The sequence below is a fragment of the Myxine glutinosa genome, chromosome 1, assembly GCF_964187855.1.
Source record: "Myxine glutinosa chromosome 1, kmMyxGlut1.1, whole genome shotgun sequence".
Lineage (NCBI taxonomy): Eukaryota > Metazoa > Chordata > Myxini > Myxiniformes > Myxinidae > Myxine > Myxine glutinosa.
In genome coordinates, this window is record NC_136261.1 from 266,132,630 (window position 1) to 266,160,440 (window position 27,811).

Here is a 27,811-nt window from a genome sequence, read left to right on the forward strand (position 1 = left end):
CCCGTGTCGTTTGTTTTCTCTGCTGCCTGACCCACATCACCTCAATCATGCTTTTCATAATTTTTTCTATCCCAAACCGTATCTTGTGTTGAATCGTGTTGAACCGCCCAGTTTGTTTCCCGGGTACAGACCTATTCTTGATATTTGGGTTGTGCTTGTCATTCTGTTTTTTGTCTCGTTTTCACTCATTTTATCTGAAGTATTGTTTCTTCTCGTCCATCAGCTCAATCCAATTCCCCTCCTCACTCAAAAATACAAGCAACATATCACACTTAGACATTATTCTGAAAAACCCCCCCCCCAAAAAAGAACAACAAAACTCATTTCCCTATCCCTTCTTCTTTTCAATACCCCCAAACTGAATCTTCACTGAATGAAAGTTTCTCCTTTAGTCAATATTTGTGCCAAGTTTGCTTGAAATCTCTTCAGTGGTTCTCAAGTTATTGTGGTGACAAAAAACAACGAGGGGCGCACGTATGGACGGCCTGTGAAAACATACGGCCTCCAGTCTTCAACTGCCGAAGCATTAAAACGGAATTGAGAATAAACGATCACGTAGATAAATAAATAATGTTAAAACCATGGATCACATTACTTTCATACAAACTTCGGAATTTTTTTTTTTTCACTCAGAAGTGGAAGCAACATGAAACACATTGGGCCACAATGTCAATCGACCTGACATATTCCAATAAATTTTTTTACAGAGCTAACCATGACTGTAAACAGCAAACTGGAGACTGCAAAGTCTCCAGATTTATTATTCATGCCATTTATGAAAAAGGTCGATTTCTTCATGTAAATATGTTCCACCAGATTCAGAATTTCATTCCCAGTTGATATGCCTGCTGTACATTTCTGGTTTATAGGCAACTAGCAGGGGTACCCGCCCGACGTTAAAAACACAAAATATTAAAATAAATGGCAAAAATATTTGCAAAATTGCATTGCAAAAAAAAAAAAAAAAAAATCCAGCTTTTTTGTAATAATTTTTTTTTTCCTAAAACACTCCCCGGCACTCACTGATGAACCTCTGAAAGTTTGACTATCTCTGAGAAAAATGACAACACAGACAGACAGACAAACATCTCTTATAGTATAGATACATTCTCTTTTATTATTATCTATCTATAATTCCAGTAATCTCTGTCTGTCTGTACGTTTGTCTGTGACCGCTGTTTCTCGACAACCACGGGTCCGATATACTTTTAACTTGCCAGGTATATTGCTGGGGACCCGAGGATGTGCCTTTTCAAGGTTTCATATTAATCGGACAATTACTTACCGAGCTATGTCCAAAAAACGATTCAACCAATCAGAGAGCAGCGAACGATCACGTGTGCCGAACGTGGAGGACACACTCTGCCTCGGATGGCACATTTGAGAGCGTATTCATTTATTCCACGTTTGCAAACTATGTTGGCGTTAAACTATGTTTTACAACTAATAAAAACGAATTTGCGATTCATTCGCTTTCCTGCGCGTTTGTGCACGCGATGGCGATTTCTTTACCAAACTCCGCAAGCCGTTCGCTTTGGACCAAACCATTGCATGTAAATAGAGGGGGGGGGATATAATTTTAGATATAGATATAGTACGGGCAATGCCCTAGTAGATAATGATGACATCACCAGCAGCTATTGTGGGCGCTGAGTGCTCCATGCATAGGTCAAAAAAGCAAGTGTGTTTGTTCCTTTCAGGATCACATCAACGGGGCACAAATGGATTAAAATGTAATAAAATCGAGTTCGGAAGAAACCAAACTCACTTTGCACAGCCATGCTTGGGTAGGCTTTGGGGAAATTCTGGAAGGGCTCAGGTGGAGGAAAGTCAGATGCAGGATGGAAGGAGAATCGTGATTCAAAATCCCCTGCAAATTGGTGAAACAGAAATCGTTCTATTAAGAAAAAAAAATCAATTAAATGGATGTATTACTATTACATACATACATGTATTGAAGAAAAAGGCATTTCCAACCAAAATTGTGCCAAAACCTTCCCTGCCAGTTTGATAACAAACAAGTGGGGGCAGACGTAACATCACGTGGTGTATCATCTGCTACCAAAAGCACTTACTCAGGCCAAAAGAGGAAGGAAGACCATTTGAGTTGTAGCTTTGCAGTACTAGAAGGAGGTTTTTTTAATCCCAAAAAACGAACTTTTTTTTTCCAATTTTTTTTGCCTAAAACACTCCCAGGCACTCACTGATGAACCACTGAAAGTTTGATGAAGATCCGCTCAGCCATCTCTGAGAAAAATGGCGACACAGACAGACACAGACAGACAAACAGCTCTCTTATATATACACAAAGAATTAAGTTAAGCACCCCCCCCGTTTTTTTACAACCTCGCACATTACAAGTTTGTTGTCGTCAAAACAGTGTAATATACCCATGATATTGCTATATTTTCTGGAGAAGTGATATTATGGTCACATAAAAACATAACAATCATGCCGTTTTCAATATTTTATTCTGCATAATTTAAGGTGAAATTTTTTGGGAATTTTAGGCATATTTTCACCTCAATTTAAGTATGGAGCTATAGGTCCATCACGGACAGTGTGGATGACGTTTATGTTTTCTAACGTACAGTCATTGTTCTGAGAAGACCTCTAGCGATCTTTGCGTCAATAACGTCAATAACGTCAATAACGTGTAATGTCAATAACGTGTAATGTCAATAACGTGTAAGTGACGTAAATAACGTCAATAACTAATGTCATACCAATCATTATTTGATCTCACATACCTTAGAATATATGCCAATGTATACATATACACAAAGAATATATATTAGGGGGTGCTTACCTTAATTCGTTGTGTAGGGGTGCTTAACTTAATTCTTTGTGTATAGTAGACAAGCTGAATGCACCCGGCGTTGCCCGGGTTCTTTTTGAATGAATTTCATCTTCTGTACATAGGTCTGACGCGAGCCCAGTATCAATTAGTGCTCAACGATTCCTTGTTCTTTCTTCTGTCGGGCCCCGCGAGAGAGAATTTTGAAAGCATGTGTTGCAATCAGTCAGATATTCCTATTAAGTGCACAAGTTGTACTTCAAGAGAATTTTGAAAGAAGAAGGAGATTTAATGTGAAATGGGCCCAGCCCGGCCGAGGCAGCCTCGACAGGCCTCGCCACCTAGCCTATAACCTTTGCGGGGTCCGTCCTGACATTTTTTGTTGCAGAGGTTTCCTCCTATCTTTCACCGTTCAGGAGGTTAGCGCGTGCAGACAAACAAACAAACAATCAAAAACTTTCTTTTATATATATTGTTGCGGTTTTGAGATTGTAAATATGACATCATTAAAGGTTAAAGGTTTGCCCCCCATAGTTAGTCCACAAGCAACACGTAGGCCCACTTAGAGTATTAGTTATGTCATAGTATGTGTAAGAGTAGGCCATTTCCCTAGTAATATCTGCGTTGTGTAAAGAAATGAGCTTAGGTCCCTTTCATCTTTGCGCCACCCCCCAATTCCATCATGGGCATAATCGATCCCACGCCCCATTTGGCATCTCTCAAGTTTGTTACGCTTTGGCTGCCAGCAGCGTTCGCTGCCCTTTGTTGGCTCGAAACTAGCCAAGTGACACGAGGTAGGCCTGAAAGGGGGAGAAGCGCGGGGTCGGGGTGTGGCAGAGTCGAGGAGCACGTCAGAGGCGGCGACGGTAAGGAGCAACAGCCAACCAGGGCTCGGAGGGCATGGCATGATAGGGCGTGGCAAGACGCGTCTGGTGAGTTCCAGGGGGTTCCAAGGGCGTGGCAATAAAACCCTTTGCGCGAGGCCCTCACCTCAGTGATGAGAAGGGATGCGCGGTGTTGAATGGAGTTATGAGAAGGGAGAGGCAGGCACTCGAGTCTTGGAGTTGAGTTGAGAAGGGAGAGGCGCTTGGGAGAACTTATGCAAGAGAACTGTATTCAGAGGACCGGCGTGCACACGACAGTTTCGGGGAATTGAAGAGTGCACTGTGAGCGCATATTGAACTATTCGCTAATTACATACGCGGCCGCAGCCGCCAGTGTAACCGCCTGAGCCCAGCCTACCGTTCGCCTCGTGTTATCCCGTGCGCGAAAACGACACGCGGAGAGCACCTGGCCGCTGTATTCATCTTCTTCGCAGTGCGAGTTGGGGACCGGAGAGCGAGCTGCCTGGACGCCATCCCTGGACGTGCTGACCTGGTCAACTGCAAACCCCATGTGAGTGTGTCTGAGTGTGAACGGCCCCGTTTGTCCAGGGATAAGTTAAGACTGTGATTAAGACTGCACTGTGTTTTCTTCTTCTAGTGGGGCATCTTAGCATAACAATTGTGCATTTTGTGAGGAAAGCACCAAATTTGGCACACTAGTAGATTATCATATTATGAAAAGATCTGGATATTGGGCCATCTCAGATTCAGAGATTTGATTTTTGCAAGATTTCGATTCGATTGGGATCGAAGAGAACACCTTCTTCGTCTTCTGTACAGTGAAGTTGCCAGCCCTGAATTCTCTGGCTACATCTGGGTGCTTCATTGGGAGTGCAATAATGTCCCTCAGGTGAACAGGGACCCACCTGGCATAGTGTGTGTGGTCTAAGGCATGGAACCAGTTCCGTCAGGGCATCAAGGTACATCGTGAATGAAGCCTGCCGCAGAGAACGCACGTAGACCAGTACCAACATCTCTAGTTCCAGCACAGTTGCCCAGTACTGAAAGTTGGGAATGTCTTCTCCTCTCTGGTGACACCTGTCTTCAAACTCAGGCAGGTCTTCTGCATCATCAGCATATGTCATACAGTGGCGTTCATACGAACGGTGTTGCAGGATGTGCAGTGCCGCTGCAGTGATTTGATGAGCTCTTCTTGTGCGGGTGACGTGGGCAGCTCGCAGGAAGGAGTCGGCCGTCCCTGGCGTTGCAATCTCAGCTTGCAAATCTGCAAAATCTGCAAATCTTGCAAAAATCAAATCTCTGAATCTGAGATGGCCCAATATCCAGATCTTTTCATAATATGATAGTCTACTAGTGTGCCAAATTTGGTGCTTTCCTCACAAAATGCACAATTGTTATGCCATATTTAGCTTAGCTGCCGGACTATTCTGATTAATTGTACAAAGTGTAAATAAATTCTGTTCTTCCTTTCTTCCAAATTCGACCGTTTCTGTGATTTCCATCATTGGGTAAGCGTGGCACGATTAAGAACCGCTTGGATCGGGTTTAGTCATTGATAACGGCTCGGGTCACGGGTTTGCTACCGCTCGGCATATCCACCAACATCCGTGATTCGGGCGGGGCTTATTTCCTCGTTTCTTGGCGGCGCGAGTACTTAGGTATTAGTGATTAGTCCTACGACCCTACTTCGCACTGTCCGGGAGGGACGTCATAGGTCCCGGGTCCTGTCGGCTAGTCAAAGACAAGGGGACTAATCCCCCTTGGTAAGGGGAAAAGGCCGGCGCTGAGATCCGCAACAATATATATATATATATATATATATATATATATATATATATATATACATATATATATATATATATATATATATACATATATATATATATATATATATATATACATATATATATATAACAATAATAATAATAATAGAAGAAGATAGAAGTTAACCAACTAATATACCAGAAAGGTACAGTCATGTGAAAAAGTAAGTACACCCCATGTAAAATTTTGACTTTTTCAACATATTTCAACATACAGCTATTTGATCTCCATTTCAACAATATTGATAAAGGTGATATAATATAACAAATATCATGAAACATTTACATTTTGTCGTCCATTGTATAACTTAAATAAACATAAATGCAAATTTCGCATGTGGAAAAAGTAAGTACACCCCGACATTTATCACTACTTCAAATACCTAAAATTAGAATCAGGTGCACCAGCTCTGGTGCAAATGATTAGAACATCGTTAGAGAGGATCTTGGAGGAACCTGTCTTATTTAAACCTCAGACATTTAGTTTGGTTTGCTCTTTGTTGTTGAAGTGTGCAGCGTCACTATGCCTAGATCAAAAGAGCTCTCTGAGGCCTTCAGAAAGAAGGTTATAGATGCCTCCAAGTCTGGGAAGGGATTTAAATGGATCTCCAAACAATTTGAATTCAATCATTCGACTGTCCGGAAGATCATCTACAAGTGGAGAAGATTCCAAACAACTGCCAACTTGATCAGGCCAGGCCGCCCCAGCAAGTTCAGCCCGAGAGCAGACCGCAAGATGCTGAAAGAAGTCTCTACCCCAGAATGTCATCACGGGACATACAAGTAGCTCTTGCCACTGTTGATGTCAAAGTGCACGAGTCTCCCATTAGAAAGAGGCTGCACAAATTTGATCTACATGGGACGTGGGCCACAATGGAGAAGTTCTGGAGAAGAACAGAACTTCTGGAGAAGGTGGATCAGACTCGGCAACGGTTGCTGGAGTGAGATGTGCATGGAAGAAGTTTCGGGAACTGAGTGGCGTGCTGACGAGGAGGGGAGTGTCGTTGAAGCTGAAGGGAAAGGTGCATGCTGCATGTGTGAGAAGTGTTGTGATTTATGGGAGCGAGACATTGGTAATGAACGTAGAGCAGCATTGAAGGCTGGAAAGGGTGGAAATGTGAATGGTTCAGTGGATGTGTGAAGTATCGTTGAGAGAGAGGAAGACAAATGATGAATTGCGAAAGATTATGGGAATAGAGCCTGTGATTGATGCTGTGAAGAGAAACAGGTTGAGATGGTTTGGTCATGTGTTGAGGAAGGTTGAAAGTGACTGGTTGAGAAGAGTGATGGAAATGAATGTAGAAGGAAGTAGAGGACGGGGAAGACCGAGAAAGACTTGGCTAACGATGGTCGAAGAAGAAATGCGGGCAAGGGGGTTAACAAGGGGAGATGCAGAAAATAGGGCAAAATGGAGAAGATTGTCATGAGGACCGCAAGGCTAACCCCCGCTCTTGCAGGGAAAATGGCTTTAAAATGCCTGTTGTTGTTGTCTCTAATATGTAGTTAGGTGAGGTTAAAGTTATGTTAAAGTGACCGAAAATGTGCCCTGGGAATGCATCCCCCTTTTACAACACCACATCGATGGGAATATCTCATCTGCCCAACTACATTTTGATTGACGTTGCAGTTTCTAGAAATACATCCATGATGTTAAGTGGAAACTTTCTGGAGTGTGTTTAAAATTAACAATTATACAATTTTTTATTTTTAAATAGCATCCTTTGTAATTTTTTTTGGTCACTTATGTATTCAAATGTCTTTACCCATAGATAAGTCGATTCTGAGTAAAAGTTCAGGCCCAGACTTTTGGGGAAAAAAGTATCTACTTGTATGCCTAAAAATACAGTATATTAAAAAAACCTAAATATGCCTAAAAACACCAAGCGTCACAGAAATCCTCTACGTGCCCTGCAAGTTGTTTCAAGGAAAGAAAAAAGAAAAGCGTTAAACTTGCCAGAGCAAAGCAAAAACATGTATGTTTATTTGGTTTATTTGGATAACACCATTGCAAAGCTGGCTGCGATTAAGAAGCACAATGCATACCTCCAAAAACTAGTGATGCATTCTGCGTGCCATGCAATGTTCTGGGCCCATTTCTTGCTGGCGGTGGTGGTGGGGGTGGATGCAAAGAAGGCCCTCCACGACTTGGAGGCAGCGGTGGAGGAGGAGCTGCTGTCCGCAAGGAAGGCCCAGAATTTTGGTGTTCGGTTGTTCTGGCAGGAGGTGGCGGAGGTGGGGGGCCTCTCATTGTACCACTCCCATTGCGAGCAGGAGGTAACGGTGGTGGAGGACCTGACAGATATAGACATCCACTTAATCAAAGTTAATTCTAAAAGTTTAAAGAAAACACACAAAACAATAAGCACCATTAAAAGAGTGGTGCACATCCTATGTCAGTTCCCAAGTATCATCAAGTCCAACAAGTGCCTATTAGCAGTCATACAGTATGCCCAAAAATATACACTGTACCTGCTTCCTACATTTAGGAAGTAGAATATGGATTTATAACAAAAATATTTCGTAAGGAAGATATGACTAAAACATGGAGCTATAGGAAAATATGGTGATGGGCAAAAGTTGAATTGACGAGGTCACAACTGCATTTGCTTTTCTCCTCACTGTGGAAACATTGTGATGTGTGTACAGGTCTCCTTGTCTTTTAATAATTACAATGTGAACGAGTGCAGTTTACCACATGTCATGCATTACCTATGTCATCATGCGTATTTAAGTGAGTGTTTTAGGTTATATGGTGTATGAGGATGATATGAGGAAGCAGGTGTACTACTTGTTGCATCTCGTAAATGTCCACCCGCCATCAGCCCTCGGACCACCTTCCCCCACCTGCACAAGCTATCCCATACCATTAGCGCATACCTATCCATCCGCTCAGCCCTGTTACAACAAATCCTTTAGTGAGGTGGGTGCAGTCAAGCAGCTCTTTTTCAACATGGAGGGCTAACCAACTGAAGGCAACTTGAAGTAACTCCATATGGCTAGAAACAAGTGTGTGTATCCATCTTTAGGCAGGCCAGAAATGTAATCTTGCTGTCCTCAAGTCTGAAGACTAGAACCAATCTCCTTTCTCAAAGCCCTGGTGGTACCTTGTCAGGTCAGTCTCTGGTTTATGCTACCCCTCTTTCCCGTTGTTCACATCAAATGGCCTCACCTCAGACAAGGCAGAAATTCTTAGCTCCACGTATATATCTAAATCTCGTGTACCCAACCCATCACACTCATACATACTGCCTTTATTATAAGTCTGTCTTTCACAGCGGAGAAAGGAAAAAAAGAACTGTTCAGCCTCAACCGTACATTGGCAATGAGCCCAGATGGCATCGTTGACCACATTCTCAAATCCCGCTTTGGTTCTCTTACTTCTCCTTCATATGCTGCATTCGGCCTTGCCTTCTCATTTCGCCACCTCTCGCCGGCCTGCAAATTCGCTAACAACACTCCTATTCAGGTGAAAAAAAACATATCCTCTCAACTACTGGCCAGAAAGTTCACTTCTAATTACAATAAAATTCATGGAATCAATCATTCCTGGAGAGGTCTTTCCTCTTTTCAAACAGCTTGATATCAGACCATCAGTTTGGATTCCATCCCAGTGAGTCAACTGTGGATAAATTGCTGCTTCTCCCTCAGCAATGGTCAGAAGAACTCAATCTCAAACAAAGGGTCAGGACCTTTTTCCCTAAACGGATCTTAACCATTTGACGTGGTCGGCTTCCTGCTGTCCTTGCAAATTTCATTGCCTGGGTCATAGAAGGTTGCCTTCATACCTGGTTTTCTGAGTGCTTTATGAATGGGGGGACTGACAAATCAACCATGCACCTTATACACAGGTATGCTTCACACATGGGGATTTGCTGTGTATGTATACATGTATGCATGTATGTATGTATATAGTATGTATGCCAATGGAACCTTATCCTCTCCTTTATCAGTGGAGGCTGGAGTGCCCCAAGGTATTGTGTCGGGCTTATCTTTGCCCATCAACATAAATGACATCAATGAAAAAACATCCATTGTTTACCAGATGACTCCACATTGTGCCACACAGTACCCCATCCAATCAACAGACTGACAGCAGCTGCGTCAGTCGCTGTTGATAAATATAAGTAAATAGATGCTGGTCTGAAAAATGGAACAAATCTTTCAATACTGACATATCTCACAGTCTCACCCTGGTGTTCCGGAAGAATTGTCAAATGAACCAACCTCTCCTTTTCCACAGTCAGTCATTCGAAGAAATTCAGTCTTTTGAAATACCTTGGACCTTAACTCAATACAGTCCTGCTATCGGCTGGTACCCCAGCATCACATTTCTCTCCTGGATTCTGTGGAATATAAAGCTAACGGCATCATTGTTAGCCCCCATAATGGCCCCAACTTTAAAAGCCTGTTGCTCTCAAGTCATAGACAGATTTGCAGAATCTATTTTTTTTACTACCTCTCCTCAAAAATTCTTTTAACCACCTCTCCACAAATCTAGCTGCCTATGCTCTCTCAGTCCTCCGAGCATTCACTCCCTCTCCCCACCTACCAACTCTTCATGGATGCACATGTTCTTCTGGTAACCTCCTGGTTAAACTTCCAAAATTCCACCACTCTGTTCATATTTTCTCCCATTTATGGAACGACATTCCTTAGGCTATTCAATTCCACTCTTCCCAACAGGGCTTCAAACAAGTGGTTTCCTGACCCTCTCAGGTCATCCTCTACCATTAACCGCAAACTTTAATAACCCCATTAACACTACATTCCCCAACAACCTAATGTTTTAACCATGCATAGCAAGCACCTACCAACACTTTGGATATTTATTTGACAAATGTCGATTACATACCTTCAGCTATAGAGACCAATACGGAGATGTTCGTATGCATTAACAACTGCATAGTGCATATGGACTAGTACTGATGAATCTTTTTGCAATTGCAAAAACAGCTTTATTTAAGATCCAAGCCCAGCCAAAGCAGAGATAATGGTTGAACCCAAATGAAAAATCATACCCGTTCTATTGGGAGCTGTACGGGTTGGCGGAGGTGGTCTATTCCCTGGTGCAGATCGACTTTGTGACACAGCAGTTCCTTGAACAGCATCTAAGCCTCTATCCATGGGCAATGATACAGGACGTTCCCTTTCCCGACTTGGGAAGCAGGGGATTAAGAAAGGGGAGAGAGAAACTATATTTCACAAAATATATCAGCAAGCATGCACAGTATATAAAAATTAACTCGACTCCTTATTGAAAATGGATATTTAAATTAAAAGGCAATAATAACACGTTTGCTTACATCAATACTGTGGCAATGTTTCAGTGTAAATAGAATCATCTGGTACCAAATAAATGTTGGTAAAAGACCTCACCTGGATTTTGCCTCATGATAAGGAGGAGGATTTTGCCGTGGTAAACCATGCCCTTGGCCTTGTGATGGGGGTGGTGGCCTTTCTCTGATCCCTCCAGAGGCATTCACACCACGGGCAGGTGGAGGAGGAGGAGGAGGGCCCATTGGAGCCGAGAGTCCAAAGATAGCCGAACGTGGACGAGGTTCGGAAGGCGACGTTGACTGTGGTGAAGATGGTTTCATACTGTACATGGCGCCCAGTGATTGAATGGACGACTGAGGCCTGCATGTGGAAGTGGCATATTGGCGTCGGGGAAAAGAATGGCCAGCACCTGAGGAAATGCAGTTTTGGGAACCAAATCCAGGCCGCCTAGCACTTTTAACAAGGGGATCCATTGCCCCAGCGCTTGGCCCAACATTACCACTACTGCTGCGGAACAGTGATGACTGTGGACGTAGTGTGGAACTGTTTGGTTCATGGTAGGCACCACATGGAATGTTGTGATCCAACGGCTTGTCCTTTATAGATTGGCCGAAAGTGCGTTCTCCCGGTGGGATCATAGCTGCTCCACTTGGTACTCGTGCTGGAGACAAACATACACAAAAACTAGAGCAGCATTCGGTAAAGCGCATTCCTCCGCCAGGCTGAACAGTTTACATTTTGTATCCCACCGATAGGCTGGATCTGAATTTGGACCTAAACCAAAATTGAATTGGCTTGTTGTCACCTAACCAACTCACGTACTAGGTTTTGTCATAATACATTCACAACTTTTTGAGATATCGTACTATATATCGCTTTTGGCACGTACCAACACTTTGTCTATCAACACTACCAACACTTAATGGTGAAAAATCACTTTAAAATCTCATATCTAGATCCAGATCTGGATAGTCACCAAAATCGAATCAATTCTTCCTTGTCACACACCCAACTTGTCCACCAAAATGTGTCTCAATCCACCCATAACCTTTTGAGATATCCTGCACAGACAAACAGACAGACAGACATACAGGGGTGCAAACATAACCTCTGTCCACCTTTGATGGTGGAGGTAATAAACCATTCCAGCATATTGAGCTTTGCCCTATTACAACCCGTACATCTCTCAATAGAACAGATGGCCACCAGATGGCGTAAAAACAGCACTCCATCACTGCTCTGGCACACATGGCATGAAATCAGCTGATCGCCAACCCGGTTACATAAGCAAGGCCTGTTGACCTCACACAATATAAACGCATGGCACGTTTACATACTTATCTGGTCCTACTTTGTGCAACGCTATGCACGGCAAAGAATGAAGCACAACATTATCAAACTACATGATGCTCATATCTCCAGGAATTGTAATCATCTGGTATACCACTCAGTCTGCTTCCATGGTGACATGCAAATAACATAAACAAGCGATATTAGTTAGCTACCTCTCATGTTCCTGTGCTACAAAGCTACCCGCCCAAAAAAGGGAAGTTAGCTAAACGTGTAAACCAGTAAAAGTAGCCGGCTATACTTACAGCTACGTTGAAAATGTAAAAATGAAAAGCTATACTTAAAGCTACTAAACTACATTATACTTTAACATCAATCTTACTTGACTCAAATCAAAATTGTGAAATCCTCTCTGAAATTAAAAAAACGTGAAATAATGTTGAGCTTCTCTTGAGAAACCCAAGTCGACAATCACAAAGCCCACCTAATGAAAGGAAACTTTTACCGCTATGCTTCTGGGTAATGTTTTAAAACCTAACCCACAACTTCAAATAACCTCGATCAACACAAACGCATGTAAAGAGACCCTCAGCTGGTTGTCTTCGCAGTTACTGCACCTTTAAAGCAAGGGATTGGTTGCATTGCTAGGAGACTCGTAAAACCCTTGGCTGAGCTGGGTGGAAAAAGAAACATGGAAATGTTTGCCCAATGCTTGTGTTACAGGACTGAGCCTTGTGTCCGGTTCAACTCATTAAAATGTTGCAGGTCACTTCTGCTTTGGAAGGCAGCATAAACAAAGAAAACGGAACTCATGTCTGAAGCGGAAGAACGCTTCATGAAGGTTTTTAAAAGTATGTCCATGGGGCACAATGTTTCCAATTTCCTCTCCTTCTGCCAGTGTGCTTTCAGGCCTACATTGCAGCCTTCAATCATATTATAGTAGTTGCATTACTTGTGAAATCAAAGATTCGCAACTATATTCATTTCCGGAGTATGTTTGTCTGTCAGTCTCCGACAGGTCGCAGTTCTGCACAGATCTTCACGAGATTTAACCACCAGGTAGGTTCCACCGGTCCAGCAGATTAAAATCAGTGGTTGATTGATCACATCTGGTCGGCCATTTTCTCAAGCGGTCAAGGTCAAAAGTTTGGACCTCACTTAGGCCAGATTTCTAAAATCATCAATTTTCATCCGATTGACTTGAAATTTGAGTTGGATTTGCACATTGGGTCAGCCAATTGGTTCACCAAAAATCATAACGATCGATTTAGCCATTTTGACATGTCAACGGTTTCCATTACAACATTTTCACCCTATTATAATCAAATGGGACTTTTTGTGATTATATTATCGCCATATCTCAAAACATCTTAAATATATCAAAATGAAACTTACACAGCTTATTTGTATGTATGTGTCATATACAATTGTGGCCAAAAATATTGGCACCCTTGCACTTTTTTCAAATAACTCACAATTTTCTCAAAAAATAAGTTGAGATTGACAAAAGTATTTGGTCTCCACAATTCTTTATTTCACTGTTAATATTACAGAACCTTTGTTTTTGATTCAGACCTTAATATATCCTTTTAAATCAGAAAATAAAAAGAAATGGCATTAACAAAATTATTGATACCCTCGACTTAATACTTCGTACAGACATACAGTCACGTGAAAAAGTAAGTACACCCCGTGTAAAGTTTTGACTTTTTCAACATATTTCAACATACAGCTATTTGATCTTCATTTCAACAATATTGATAGATAAAGGTGATATAATATAACAAATATCATGAAACATTTACATTTTGTAGTCCATTGTATAATTTAAATAAACATAAATGCAAATTTTGCATGTGGAAAAAGTAAGTACACCCCTACATTTATCACAACTTCAAATACCTAAAATTAGAAACAGGTGCACCAGCTCAGGTGCAAATGATTAGAACATCGTTAGAGAGGATCTTGGAGGAACCTGTCTTATTTAAACCTCAGACATTTAGTTTGGTTTGCTCTTTGTTGTTGAAGTGTGCGGCGTCACCATGCCAAGATCAAAAGAGCTCTCAGGCCTTCAGAAAGAAGGTTATAGATGCCTACGAGTCTGGGGAGGGATTTAAAAAGATCTCCAAACAATTTGAAATCAATCATTCGACTGTCTGGAAGATCATCTACAAGTGGAGAAGATTCCAAACAACTGCCAACTTGTTCAGGCCAGGCCGCCCCAGCAGGTTCAGCCCAAGAGCAGACCGCAAGATGCTGAAAGAAGTCTCTAAGAACCCCAGAATGTCATCACGGGACCCACAGGTAGCCCTTGCCACTGTTGATGTCAAAGTGCACGAGTCTACCATGAGAAAGAGGCTGCACAAATTTGATCTACATGGTGGGACTGAGTTGATCTGACAAGTGTAGGTTCTGCAAGGTAGAAACAGAAAGTGCGAGACACTTCCTTTCAGGATGTAGAAAAACTCATGTCAGAGCATCATTGCTTTTGAGCATCATTGTCAATGAGCATCATTGTCATTGTCTTGCGGTCCCCATGACAATCTTCTCCATTTTGCCCTATTTTCTGCATCTCTCCTTGTTAACCCCCTTGCCCGCATTTCTTCTTCCATCATCTTTAGCCAAGTCTTTCTCGGTCTTCCCCGTCCTCTACTTCCTTCTACATTCATTTCCATCACTCTTCTCAACCAGTCACTTTCATCCTTCCTCAACACATGACCAATCCATCTCAACCTGTTCCTCTTCACGGCATCAATCACAGGCTCTATTCCCATCATCTTTCGCAATTCATCATTTGTCTTCCTCTCTCACGATACTCCGCACATCCACCGAAGCATTCACATTTCCACCCTTTCCAGCCATCGTTGCTGCTCTGCATTCATGACCCATGTCTTGCTCCCATAAATCATAACACTTCTCACACATGCAGCATACACCTTTCCCTTCAGCTTCAACGACACTCCCCTCCTCATCAGCACGCCACTCAGTTCCCGAAACTTCTTCCATGCACATCTCACTCCAGCAACCGTTGCCGAGTCTGATCCACCTTCTCCACTCAGCATGTCTCCGAGGTAGCAAAATGTTTTCACACCTTCCAGCTTCACGCTGTCTCCAAGATCCAACTCAACATTTCCTCCATCTGCAGCTCCCTCTGTGCACACCTTACATTTGAATGTAGCTGCCACACTGGTTAATGACCCTCTCAGACCACTACATTTTTGATGAACCCACTCAGCGCACATTGTACATTGAATGGAGTTCACTCCGATACCCTTCCTGCACACAGCACATGGCCACTTCCCAGTTCTTTCCACCTCACCACATGCTTTACCACTTGCCATCACCTTCGTCTTTCCTATATTCACCTTCAGACCTTTTGTCTCCATACATTCCTTCCACTTGTTCATCTTTTCCTTCAGTCCATCCATACTTTCCGCAATCAACACCAGATCATCTGCACACAACAACTCCCACGGTAAACCCTCCTTTACGTTCTGAGCCAGCACCTCCAACACAGCTACAAATAGTAGTGGACTTAGTACCGACCCCTGATGCACTCCCACCTTCACCTCAAACTCACTACTGTTCCCGTCCTTCGTCCTTACAGCTGTGCATGCTCTTTTGTACATTGCCATCACGACTCTGATCAACCATTCCTCCACTTCTAACTTCCTCAATGCCCATGTCAATACTTCGCGTGGAACCCTATCGAATGCTTTCTCCAGATCAACAAACCCAAGAAACAACTTCTTCCTCTTCTCCATGTACTTCTCCTGCAAGTGCCTCACAATAAAGAGCGCGTCTGTCGTTCCTCAAATGTAAATACTACAAAATGACTTATGACAAGACTACAAAATGTAAATGTTTAATGATATTTGTTATATTATATCACCTTTATCTATCAATATTGTTGAAATGAAGATCAAATAGCTGTATGTTGAAATATGTTGAAAAAGTCAAAACTTTACATAGGGTGTACTTACTTTTTCACATGACTGTACATATGTACATATTATGCCTTTGGATAAAATAACTGCAGTCAAGCGCTTCCTATAGCCATGGATGAACTTCCTACAGCTCTATACTAGCAGTTTGGCCCACTCTTCTTGTGCAAACTGCTCCAGTTCTCCCAGCTTTGAAGGGTGCCTTCTCCCAACTGCTGTTTTCAGATCTCCCCACAGGTGTTCAATGGGATTTAGATCTGGACTCATTGCTGGCCACTTCAGAACAGTCCAACATTTTGTCTTATACCATTCCTTGGTGCTTTTTGAAGTGCGTTTTGGTTCATTGTCCTGCTGCAAGACCCATGACCTTCGATGAACACCCTGCTTTCTGACACTAAGTTGAACATTGTGCTCCAAAATGCCCTGGTAATCTCCTGATTTCATGATGCCATGGACACATTCAAGGCACCCAGTGCCAGAGGCAGCACAGCAACCCAAAAACATCACTGAACCTCATCCATGTTTGACTGTAGGGAAGGTGTTCTTTTCTTTGAAGGCTTCATTTTGTTTTCTGTGAACATGGAGATGATGCGCTTCACCAAAAAGCTCTAATTTGGTCTCATCTGTCCACAGGACATTCTCCCAGAAGGATTTTGGCTTGTTCAGGTGTGTTTTGGCAAACTCAAGTTGGGCTTTCTTATGTCTCTCTCTCTCTCTCTCTCAGGCTGGGTTTCCTACCATAGAACCCCCTTTCATTGAATTGGCGATGGATGGTGCAAGTTGCTTTCTCCACCATTCTAACAATCCTTCGCTGCAATCTTCGATCAAGTTTTCTCTTATGGCCACATCCAGGGAGGTTGGCTACAGTGCCATGGGCCTTAAACTTCCTTATAACATTGCGTACGGTGGACACAGGAACATCAAGGTCTATGGAGATGGACTTGTAGCCTTGAGATTTTCCATGCTCAGCTACAATCTTGTGTCTGACCTCCTCAGACAATTCTCTGGTTTTCTTTCTTTTCTCCATGCTCATTGAGGTACACACAGTGACACAAAACAACAGAATGGCTCCTTTTCTCAATTCAAACTGGTTGAATGAGTGATTTTTATATTGCAGGCACCTGCAACTCACCACAGGTGAGTTCAATTCCAAAGTAAAGGAGAATCACCTGCTTGAAATCTAATTATTTCTAACAACTTCTAAAAGGTGCCAATAATATTTGTACGAGTCATTTTAGGATTTCTGTGTGGAATAAGCTAAGATTTAGTATTTTTTTCAACTTTTTTTGTTTTGTTCCATTGCAAACCAAAGAAATACATTTGTGGATACCAAAATATTTTTTAATTTCAACAATTTTCTGGAAAAATGGTGCATTATTTGAATGTTTTTGGCCACGACTGTATATTACATGTCGGACAAGGACATAATAATGTATCATTGCATTTTTCCACAAGAACATTCGGAGACCATTGATGCATCAACTTAGTACATGGGATTTGAATCTGAATCCCACCATCATAAGTTAAGTATGAAGATGATAAGGCCAAACATGCCAATACTTTGCTCTCACATTGGTGTGAAGCTAAATATTTGGTTTCAGATATTACTAGATTAAACAAATGTGAATGACAATTATTTGCTGAGTGAGTATGAACAATGAAAGTAATTCCTGCAAACTAAGTGTAACCATCAGTCAATAAAAACTACACATCCTTGCAAGAGCAAACACAGAACTTTCAAGGTAACCATGCAATACCTTTATTACTTACTACCTGCATTATATTGAAGCCTCTCGGTTTCTGCCGTTTTTCCATGCCTTGGCATCTTCAATTGGTATGGATTGAAGTTATAGAAAACCGAAAATTATTTGGGCAAGAAGGACAGAGTGAGTCTGTAGTTTAGAGCTGACGGCTTAGTGAGGTTTCCCTGCAAAGTCCAAATTCCGCTCGGGGTGCAGCAAAACGAATAGCACCGCCCAACAGTGAACAATACAAACTTACAAACTCTATAAAAGACACGAAAAATAAAACATAATTGCATGGAATCACTGTCAAGTAGGCCTAGAAGTGCAGAACAAGCTACTGCAAAACAGAGGAAACATGTTATACCTGTTATTAAAATGGTGTTGAGTCTGTCTTCCTACTGCTCAACTGCAACAGTCATGTTCATTTTCTCATTACAAGAGATTTATACTCCCAGGGAGTAAGTTTTCTTGGAATGAACAAGCTTCAATTCATGAGGCTAATCCTGACTGTGATCTTGGAGGATGCTAAGAAACAAGACCGATAGTCTAAAAACGGCGTAGCCAGGCTTGTTTGATACGTTAGTTGAAGACGATAGTCTGTTCACTTCCGGATTCGGGAGCAAAGTCCGTGTCGATCTCATTTCAAAATCATAATCGTATTGAGAAATTTCTGAAACCTCCTACCTACCTTACGACACCCGCTGGGACCCTAAAACATCCACAGAAGGATATTATATTTCCTTTTCGTAAAATATGCAACTGACTAAACACCTCCCCCTGTCATGTGACCAGATCCTCAGCTTTGATTGGTGTACGTTTGTGGACATACAAACGTACATTGGTGTGGCCCCAACAAGGCCCCCATAATGGCCCCAATGGACAATGATGCAAAGGACATACGGACAGACAAACGCTGTTCTAGATGGCATTGCCCGACGGGCTATGCCATAAAAAATCTCCTACATAAAGGAGCAGCATCCGTCGGTCCATGTGTGTGTCACGCTTTATTTTAAAGGGTTCATGCTGTCATAGAATGATGGTACCCTTGAAAAGTTAATAATGGATTTACTGGGAATAAAATTTCAAAGTTGTAAAACAATACGTCTATTTAATCATCAAGACCCTTTTAGCAGGAGGGGGAGCTTAATGTAGCGGTTACAACACGGTAACATTTTTATTGTTCTACGACAGCAGGAACGCTTTATGGACACACATGATTTCGAGTGATGGGCACGGAAGGAGCACACAAAGAACAACAACCACAGCCACCACGACAACAACTACATGACATAAAAGATACTTTTTCTGAGTGTTTCACTTAATTTTACATTCTCATTGAGACTCGGAGATAAACATGCAATATGTTTGCGAAGTACAACCCTTGAGATTGTCCATGTTCGGATCCTAAAACACTGTCTTTTGATTAAGCCCACCAGCAAAGCAAAGTGTCATGTATGCTAGTAATCTATTTATCTATATAGTCAGGGTGATTAAAAAGTCGCCACCTATTTTTAAAATGCTGTTCTTGTGGTACTACGTTACGTGGACAATTTAATAAAATTATGTCTGGTAGAAAATTTCATACCATTCTATATCATGCACTAGTTTTTGTTTCTGTTTTATTACCTCCGCCAGCGAAGATGGATGGAGGTTATGTTTTTACCCATCTGTCTGTATTGGTTTGTGAACAGGATATCTTAAAACATTATGGACAAATTCGGACTAAATTTGGTGGAGAGGTTGAGTATGTAACAAGGACGAAATGATTAGATTTTGGTAAAGATCTGGATCTGGATCTGGATCCGATAACATTTCAAGCAATTCTTCACCATTGAGAGATAGGGCCAAAAACGAGAAAAGCACGATATTTCAAAAAGTTGTGGATGGATTATAACAAAACTAGGTGGATGAGTTGGATAGGTGACAAGAACAAGTCGATTAGATTTTGGTTGAGGTCCAAATCCAGATCTGGCCACAGTGGGATACAAAACATAAATTGTCTAGCCTGGTGGAGGTATGCGCTCTACCGAATGCCCTTCTTGTTTTTGGGTTTATGTTTTGTTTTCGATACGTAATGGCTGGGCAATTGAGCATCAGTGATGGAGCAAAAATTGCAGCCAGATCTGAAGTGTGGAGCTCAGTGACAGTTGTCCAGTGATGATGGCAAACTAAACGAGGTAGGAATGCAACACTGGATCCGAAAACAATGACAAGTTGTCACCAAAACTGATGACATTTCCCTGATTTTATATTCAAGCAGATAAAAAAAGAGCAATTAATGTTCAGGTGAAATAGTGTATGCCAATGATAATAAAGCAAATAACGTCATTGAGAGGATCTGTTTCACTGTTCTATTACGGATAAAAGCGATGTTGTTCATATTCCAAGTGAAAGATAATGTTACGTTTGTGGGGGTAAACAATGAAATACATTAGGAAAGTTCAGAAATGTGTAGATTAGATTGCTCCGTATGCCACGGAGAATCTCGATATAGTAAATAGGCAGTCTGTCTGGGTAAGAGCATTTGCATGTCGCCATAAGGAGGGTGGTTTTGTGCTAATTAATTATAGGGTCTGCAAGGTTAAATTCCCCAGTACGTGCTTGCCTCCCTGTGATTTTTCCCTGATGTTCTTATAAAACTCAGCCGGCCAGGCAATGGACTCATTCACTCACAACGCCACCAGGGCCGACAGAAACAGCATTTGCCAAGCGGCAAGTAAACCGCGACGTCCTCCGAACATTCCCGAACAGAGATTAGACTCCGCCCCCCGACGATTCGTAACGAGGAGGCTATGCCCCGGCCTTCATGATTGGTGGAGGCGTGATGGAGTGATGAACAGAGCTCGGTGATTGGACAGGGTGTGACGTCAGCGTGGAACAATCGAGAGCCAAGGAGGGAAAAAGACGCCGTCTCGCAATCTTGGTCTCTTTCTTGCTGGCGGTTGTTGGAGGCGGTCGCATTCCTTCTTCCGGTCTCTCTTTTGTGCTGGCCTTCAACGAGGATGGCTGTGTTTGCCTTTTGCTCTTGACCTGGTCCTGGCTTCGAGTGAGGGACGTTGGCTTCACTCGTATTTTCTCTCTTTGGTCCTGGCCTCACGTGAAAGGTGGTCGCATTATGGTGCGGGTACGCTGGTGGAGCAAGTTCGGAGCCTGTGTGGACCTGGTGCAGAGAAGGAGCGGTATGGCAAACTTATATCGTGAGGAGGGGGCGTTGCTGGCGGTTCATGGAGCTCGCAGCGTTTCGGACAGAGTGGAGAGCATGAGGGGACCGTGGCCCAAATTATCTCACATTCGTGGTGCAGCAAAAGTGTGGCTCAGCGCCATCTTGAACCAGTCGACGCGCGGCCCTTTCACCGACCGACTGGACCTGTGACGCTCACCAAGCCCTCGTTGAGACCGGAGCCAAGTGGCGGCACAACATAAACATTACTTATTTTCTTTTACTTTTATTTTCCCCTTGTTTGTATATGAGTCGGATGGAGGGACCCTCATTTAGGAATTTTAGTGTGCCTTTCGTCGTTCCCTTGCATTATTTTAATAAACCCATTATCTGTTGCATGTTACCTTGTGTTCTGTCTCGTTTATTTGTGGAGGGTTCGAGGAAGCCCAGTGAACTCCGTACAGATAAGCCCTTGCTACCGTCCACCCCACGCGGGTCACTACCTCCAAGTTGGGTACGCACCTCAGAGTAAAGCTCGTTTCGGTCATTCATCCTCTGGGGGGGTTAACCCCAGGGACACGACAATAACATTGTTTGAAGTGAAAGACTCGAAGTACAGATGTAGGAGCAGGTCTTGGGGCTAACATCAACAACTAGAACCATACTCGGTAGAGCGCATACCTCCATCAGACAGAACAGTTTATGTTTTGTATCCCACTGATAGGCCGGAACTGCATCCGAACCTTAACCAAGATATAATCGGCTTGTTCTTGTCACCTACCTAACTTATCCCCCAAGTTTGGTCATAACCCACCCGCAACCTTTTGAGATATCGTGCTACATACCATTTTTTGGCCCCATCTCTCAATGGTGAAGAAACACTTGGAATTTTTTTTTAAACAAATATCCGGATCCCGATCTTGACTGAAATCTAATAAATCGTCCTTGTCACACACCCAACCTGCAAACCAAGTTTTGTACGAATCTGTCCATAACTTTTAGAAATATCCTGCTCACAGACAAACAGGAGTGAAAGCATAACGTCCGCCCACTTTTGATGGCAGAGGTAATTACACAGGTCCAGTCACAAAATTAAGTGTAAAGGCTAACTAAAGCTGCTCCTTTTTGTCAGGAGAGAAGCTCATATTAAAAATTGTTTTACATGCTGTATCAAAGGAAGAAAAGGTACTGAAAGAGATTAGTTGGAGTCCCAAGAGTCCAGAAAGTCAGCTTTGTTGGAATGATATCAGGCATGAAAGGTCAAGAGACTAGAGACAGAAATCAAGGAGAGAATTTGGTTCTTCAGTAGATGTATTGATGAGCTTGCATGAAGAGGGCAGCAAATTACTCACAGAAGTTGTGAAAAGACCAAAGGTTCCTCTATATTAGATTGGCCTTTCAAGTTTAAAGATAAAGTTGCTTGAAGACAATTTTGTAAAATTAAAGGGAGCAGAAGATAGCTTAATTTTTTAATTTTGTTTTTATGGAAAGAGGAATATCGGCCAAGGTCAATCAACTCAATTGGACAATCACTCGCCAGTGTTTGATGAGCTCTCTAAATGTGGAGAGAATGTCAATGTCTTGGCACCTCTCTAAAAGGAGGAAATAAACATTAGCATTGGTGTAAAGGATTGTGCAACCATGCCATTTCATTCACAAAAGAACCCTGTTGACGTCTCTCACTTTAAACTATTGCCACAGAGATTTGGATAAGGTGAGTGATATCAGACCAGGTGATTTTGTGAGACTGTGAGAACCAAAGAAAAGTAAATATTACAAGCCACAAGACAAATATTTGAAATGTCATCAGCGTACTACTTGGAAAGACTTGCATATGTTTGATAACGATTACCTGCATTTTTTGTTGTTGTAACTTAAACAAAGTGCACACAAAAATAAAGTGAATTTATTGTCCCCTCCACAGTAAAGCATCTAGATTCTAGATAAAGTGAAACACAAAGCTAATTTGAGAAACATAATTAAAGATTTATTTTGGGGCCACCCATGCATTGACCATAATGCAACGTGAAATACATGTGATGTCATATGCATTTTATAACCAATCATGGACAAAACATGGCTGCCTCAAAATACATTGAATGTAAAATCACTGAAACAACAGGTGCAGTTTGAGGGTGCCCTTTTTTAGACAAAAAAATAAAGTGAAAAATTAGATAAAGACCAGATATAGTCAGTATTTTTCCCCCTCACTCGAAGATAAAGGTTGAACTGGGATTTGGGTAGTGGAGCCAGAAATGGACACAGCCAGCAATGGAATGAACAGAAGAAGAAGAAGAAGAAGAAGAAGAAGAAGAAGAAGAAGAGAGAGAGAGAGAGAGAGAGAGAGAGAGAAGGGGGGGGGGGGGGGAGGGAAGAAGCACTGAAACCAAATAAAAGGGTTGTGTTGGGGAGAGTTAGCGGGGGTAATAAAGATCATGGGTCAGAATGGGCGATGATACCAGGTGGCAGTGCACTGCCTACTTTAAGCCATGGAGGAAAGAGAGGGAGTGACATCTGGAAAGCCGTTCCATAGATGGAAGAAGCAAAAAAATACAACAGTTGAGGTGTGCAGTCAGTCTGCATTTTGGAATTTTAACCAGGAGACGGATACTGGAACATAAGCATACATCGTGGAGTTTCTGCATTGGGTCAGAGCACTGAAAGAGCAGAAGGAGCAATGTCAGAGAAAAGACGATAAAAAACAGAGGGACCACCGATCTGCCTGCGATGCGAAAGCAAAGATCTTGTGCTTTGGCCTAATTGCATGAGATGCCGATGATGTTGAGCACTTTGGATTACACAGAATCCAGGAAAGACAGATGCAATACTTGGGTAACAGCCAGTTGGGGAGAGCAGTACTCCATTGAGCTATGGATAAATGCCCTGTACACCATGAGTAACTCTATTTTCCAACAAAAGACTTGGATCTACAGAGGATGTCCAGTCTGCAGGTGACTTACAGGCCAGCTTTGCTATGTGATCAGCCGAGGAAAGGTCATGGTTGATGGTGAGGCTTAAACGTTCAAGATAAGAAACCTCTTCCAGCGGCTGACCATGAGAATAGATAGGTGGGCTAGTTTTACAATCCTTCCAGAGTGAAAGGGTGCAACAGTGAGATTTTACAGGATGGAAGGACATGTTCTATTTATCAGGTCGGCATGTAATCAAATCCAGATCAGCAGAGAGTACTGCAGTTTCAGTCTGCCGAACAGAGGGATGGGTGTAATGATGAACAGGAACAGAGGGATTAACAGGAAAGAGGGAACGGAGGGATGTACAACACAATGCGGAATCATCTACAAAAATTAACATTGGGTTTTCCAGAGTATCGGAGAGGTTGCTTAAATATAGATGAGGAAGATGACTGGGACCAACACACTGCATTGGAGAACTCCAGCCTTCACTGGGAGAAAAGTGGAGAGCATTCCATGACAGCAACACTTTGAGTGCATGAGTGGAGGAAGACAGATATCCAGGAATGAACAACCTTGTATGCTGGGTATTTCGACTTTCGTGTGTCGGAACTTATGACAGCTGTTTTGGTGCCTCCATTTGATTGTGTTGATAAATCGGACATCGTTTTCCTTACCCTTAGTAGGTTACTCCAAAACGCAAGTAGAAATTTTTGCATGAAATACTCATAAAGGATCGAAATGTTTTTTAGGAATTGTGTTTACGTTTTCAATGTAGATTACCACTTGAGAGCACAGTGTATTAGTTGGAGTCACTACTGAGCTTTAAGCTTTAACTTTGTTCACAGCTTCTAATTCTACAAGGCTTAAGTGTTTGTTGTGCTGCTGCTTATCCCTCAGATGAAAGCAGAATCCGCTGCCTACATGCACAGAAGGGGTGGTAGATGTGGTGATGACCTGACTGTGTGCGGAGGCATGAAACAAAACCCTGGTCCCAGAAATGCAAAGACGCCGCTTCCCGATGATTATTACAATTCATCTTCAGATCATCAAAATAATCGAATTCGACAATGTGTGGTTTGCTTCAGACAAATTCCGAAATCAATGTTGACCCAATCGCTCAAACCATACAAAGAAATGTATCTCCCAGAGGACAAGCCTCTTCTTTCCCAAGTTCAACAACTCTTCCCTGAATACAATCCATTGTTAGTTTCAGGGTCTTTGTCATTATGTTTGCCAAGTCAATCGAGTGTGCGCAATGCAGTTCACGGGCCACCTCAAGTTCAAGTGCTTCTAAGCTTTACAACTTAACCCCTCGACTTCAGACGCTGCTCTCTGCAGCAAGGCAGAGAACCGAATCAGTTTAACGAGCAACACGTACAAACTGCAACGGTGACTCCTGCCAAATATGTGTTGGTCTCGACGAAAGATATCCTCCACAAGTTACAGCCCCACCTCCCGATGAGGTTTCTAGCTTCAAACGCCGAAAAAGAACCATTGTTGCATCAACTATTGCTGACGATTCTTCAGACGCAAAGCTAGATTTGGGCACCACTGACTTGCTTGCCATGCAAACTGATATGTCTTCATCAGCCCGCGCAATTGCCAAAGCTGCAGATGGTCAACGTGCACATGCTCTACAAGATGAATCGCTAATTTAATGTCCTTCCGATCAAAAATCAGAAAAGCTGCATCAGCTGAAAACAAAGCATTCCAGACAGATTTCAATGTCGCTCCATATGAATTTGCTTCTGATGGGGGATTCTACTACATTCGCGATCTGGCAGAATTTGTTCGAAAATGTGTATGGCTCCGTGGGAAAAAGGTTTATACTTTTGTTATTTTTGATGGTTAAGATTTCTCAAGTGGTTTGAGTACATTCCACATGCATGATTGATGAAGAAACGAATAAAGATGCTAAAGAGGTTAGGCGGGTAAAGTGTGAAATATGGAGTGTAAATTAAAGTTGATGCAACCCACACAAAGTTTTGAACTATCGGAGGGTTAACTAAATTTTATCCCACTAACTGCTAGAGAAATTGCTCCCGATCACATACAGTCACGTGAAAAAGTAAGTACACCCCATGTAAAGTTTTGACCTTTTCAACATATTTCAACATACAGCTATTTGATCTTCATTTCAACAATATTGATAGATAAAGGTGATATAATATAACAAATATCATGAAACATTTACATTTTGTAGTCCATTGTATAATTTAAATAAACATAAATGCAAATTTCGCATGTGGAAAAAGTAAGTACACCGCTACATTTATCACTACTTCAGATACCTAAAATTAGAATCGGGTGCACCAGCTCAGGTGCAAATGATTAGAACATCGTTAGAGAGGATCTTGGCGGAACCTGTCTTGTTTAAACCTCAGACATTTAGTTTGGTTTGCTCTTTGTTGTTGAAGTGTGCGGTGTCACCATGCCGAGATCAAAAGAGCTCTCTGAGGCCTTCAGAAAGAAGATTATAGATGCCTACGAGTCTGGGAAGGGATATAAAAAGATCTCCAAACAATTTGAAATCAATCATTCGACTGTCCGGAAGATCATCTACAAGTGGAGAAGATTCCAAACAACTGCCAACTTGTTCAGGCCAGGCCGCCCCAGCAAGTTCAGCCCGATAGCAGACGGCAAGATGCTGAAAGAAGTCTCTAAGAACCCCAGAATGTCATCACGGGACCTACAGGTAGCTCTTGCCACTGTTGATGTCAAATGCATGAGTCTACCATTAGAAAGAGGCTGCACAAATTTGATCTACACGGGAGGTGTGCCAGGAGGAAACCTTTGCTGTCCAGAAAGAACATCAGGGCAAGACTAAAGTTTGCCAATGAACACCTCGGCAAAGACCAGCACTTCTGGAACAATGTGCTCTGGACAGATGAGTCAAAGGTAGAGCTATTTGGCCACAGTACCAGAAGACATGTTTGGCGAAAACCAAAGACAGCATTTGACCGCAAGAACCTGATACCAACTGTAAAGCATGGTGGTGGAAATATTATGGTTTGCGGCAGCTTTGCTGCATCAGGGCCTGGGCAGCTCACCATCATATAATCCACTATTAATTTTTCATTGTACGAGAGGGTGCTTGAGGATAATGTGAGGCCATCTGTCGGAAAGTTGAAGCTCACCTGAATGTGCACCTTGCAACATGATAATGACCCAAAACATTTTTTTTTTTTTTTGTATACTGAATCGAGGCTTGTGAAAGAGCTGACATTTACTTCACAAACAAAATATATAAAAAGAGGGAGCAGAAGACAAGAGAAGGGAAAGCACACAAACACTTGAGAGCACACAACATTTAAGAGCAGGGAGATGTGTGGGAGGGAGAGGGCTTGGGGGGGAGGAGGCGTGGGAAGGGGGGGGGGAGGGTGGGAGAAGTATAAAATACAAGGACACCAAGGACTTCCAGGACAGAAGTTGGTATTTCAAAAAAGTGGAATTGGGGTGAAATTAGCGGGGATAGAAAAGATCAAGGTTTTGGATGGGGGAAGATAAGAGATGGTGGTGAACAGCTGTTTAAAGACCTGGAGGGTGGAGTGGGATTGAAGAGAGTGAGGGAGTTTGTTCCAGAGGCGGGAGAAAAGAGGAATGAAGGAGTGAAGGTGAGCAGAAAGTCTTGATTTTGGCAGTTTAACCATAAGAGGTTTGCAGGCAGATCTTGTGCGACCTGTAGGAATATTTGCAGGACAGAGCCCAGAGAGAGCTGGGGGGCAAGGCCAGAGAGGAGTCGGTAGAAGACGGAAAGACCACCAACCTGCCTGCGGTGAGTGAGTGAGGGGCCCTTGGAGTTAGCTTCATCGTGGGAGATTCCAATGATTCTGAATGCTTTGGTTTCAACAGTGTGAAGACGAGCTGGGTGTGAGGCAGGAGCACCAGCCCAGAGGGGAGAGCAGTATTCCATTGAGCTGCGGATGAAAGCCTTGTATGTGGAGAGGAGCTCAAGTGTGCCAAGGAAGGACTTTGCACGACAGAGGATGCCCAGTCGGCGACTGGCTTTGGAGGC

At 42.6% G+C, this 27,811-nt stretch overlaps 1 protein-coding gene and 1 long non-coding RNA gene across 4 annotated transcripts in view; one reads left to right on the forward strand and one right to left on the reverse strand.

The window, feature by feature from the left end:
- The window catches only part of LOC137437042 (uncharacterized), a 41,630-nt gene extending 16,813 nt beyond the window's left edge, over positions 1–24,817 (forward strand). The window contains exons 2-5 of the long non-coding RNA XR_010986416.2: positions 12,756–12,883; positions 13,041–13,091; positions 24,233–24,371; positions 24,694–24,817. This is a non-coding gene — a long non-coding RNA (uncharacterized LOC137437042). The remainder of the gene's footprint in view (positions 1–12,755; positions 12,884–13,040; positions 13,092–24,232; positions 24,372–24,693) is intronic.
- The window catches only part of LOC137437018 (WAS/WASL-interacting protein family member 1), a 164,779-nt gene that overhangs the window by 27,969 nt on the left and 108,999 nt on the right, over positions 1–27,811 (reverse strand). For all 3 annotated transcript variants that reach the window (XM_078786701.1, XM_068131327.2, XM_078786695.1), the window contains exons 5-8: positions 10,842–11,403; positions 10,484–10,620; positions 7,509–7,757; positions 1,769–1,870 (exon numbers count right to left, since the gene is read on the reverse strand). In XM_078786701.1, coding sequence (XP_078642827.1) covers positions 1,769–1,870; positions 7,509–7,757; positions 10,484–10,620; positions 10,842–11,403 — 1,050 coding nt within the window. The remainder of the gene's footprint in view (positions 1–1,768; positions 1,871–7,508; positions 7,758–10,483; positions 10,621–10,841; positions 11,404–27,811) is intronic.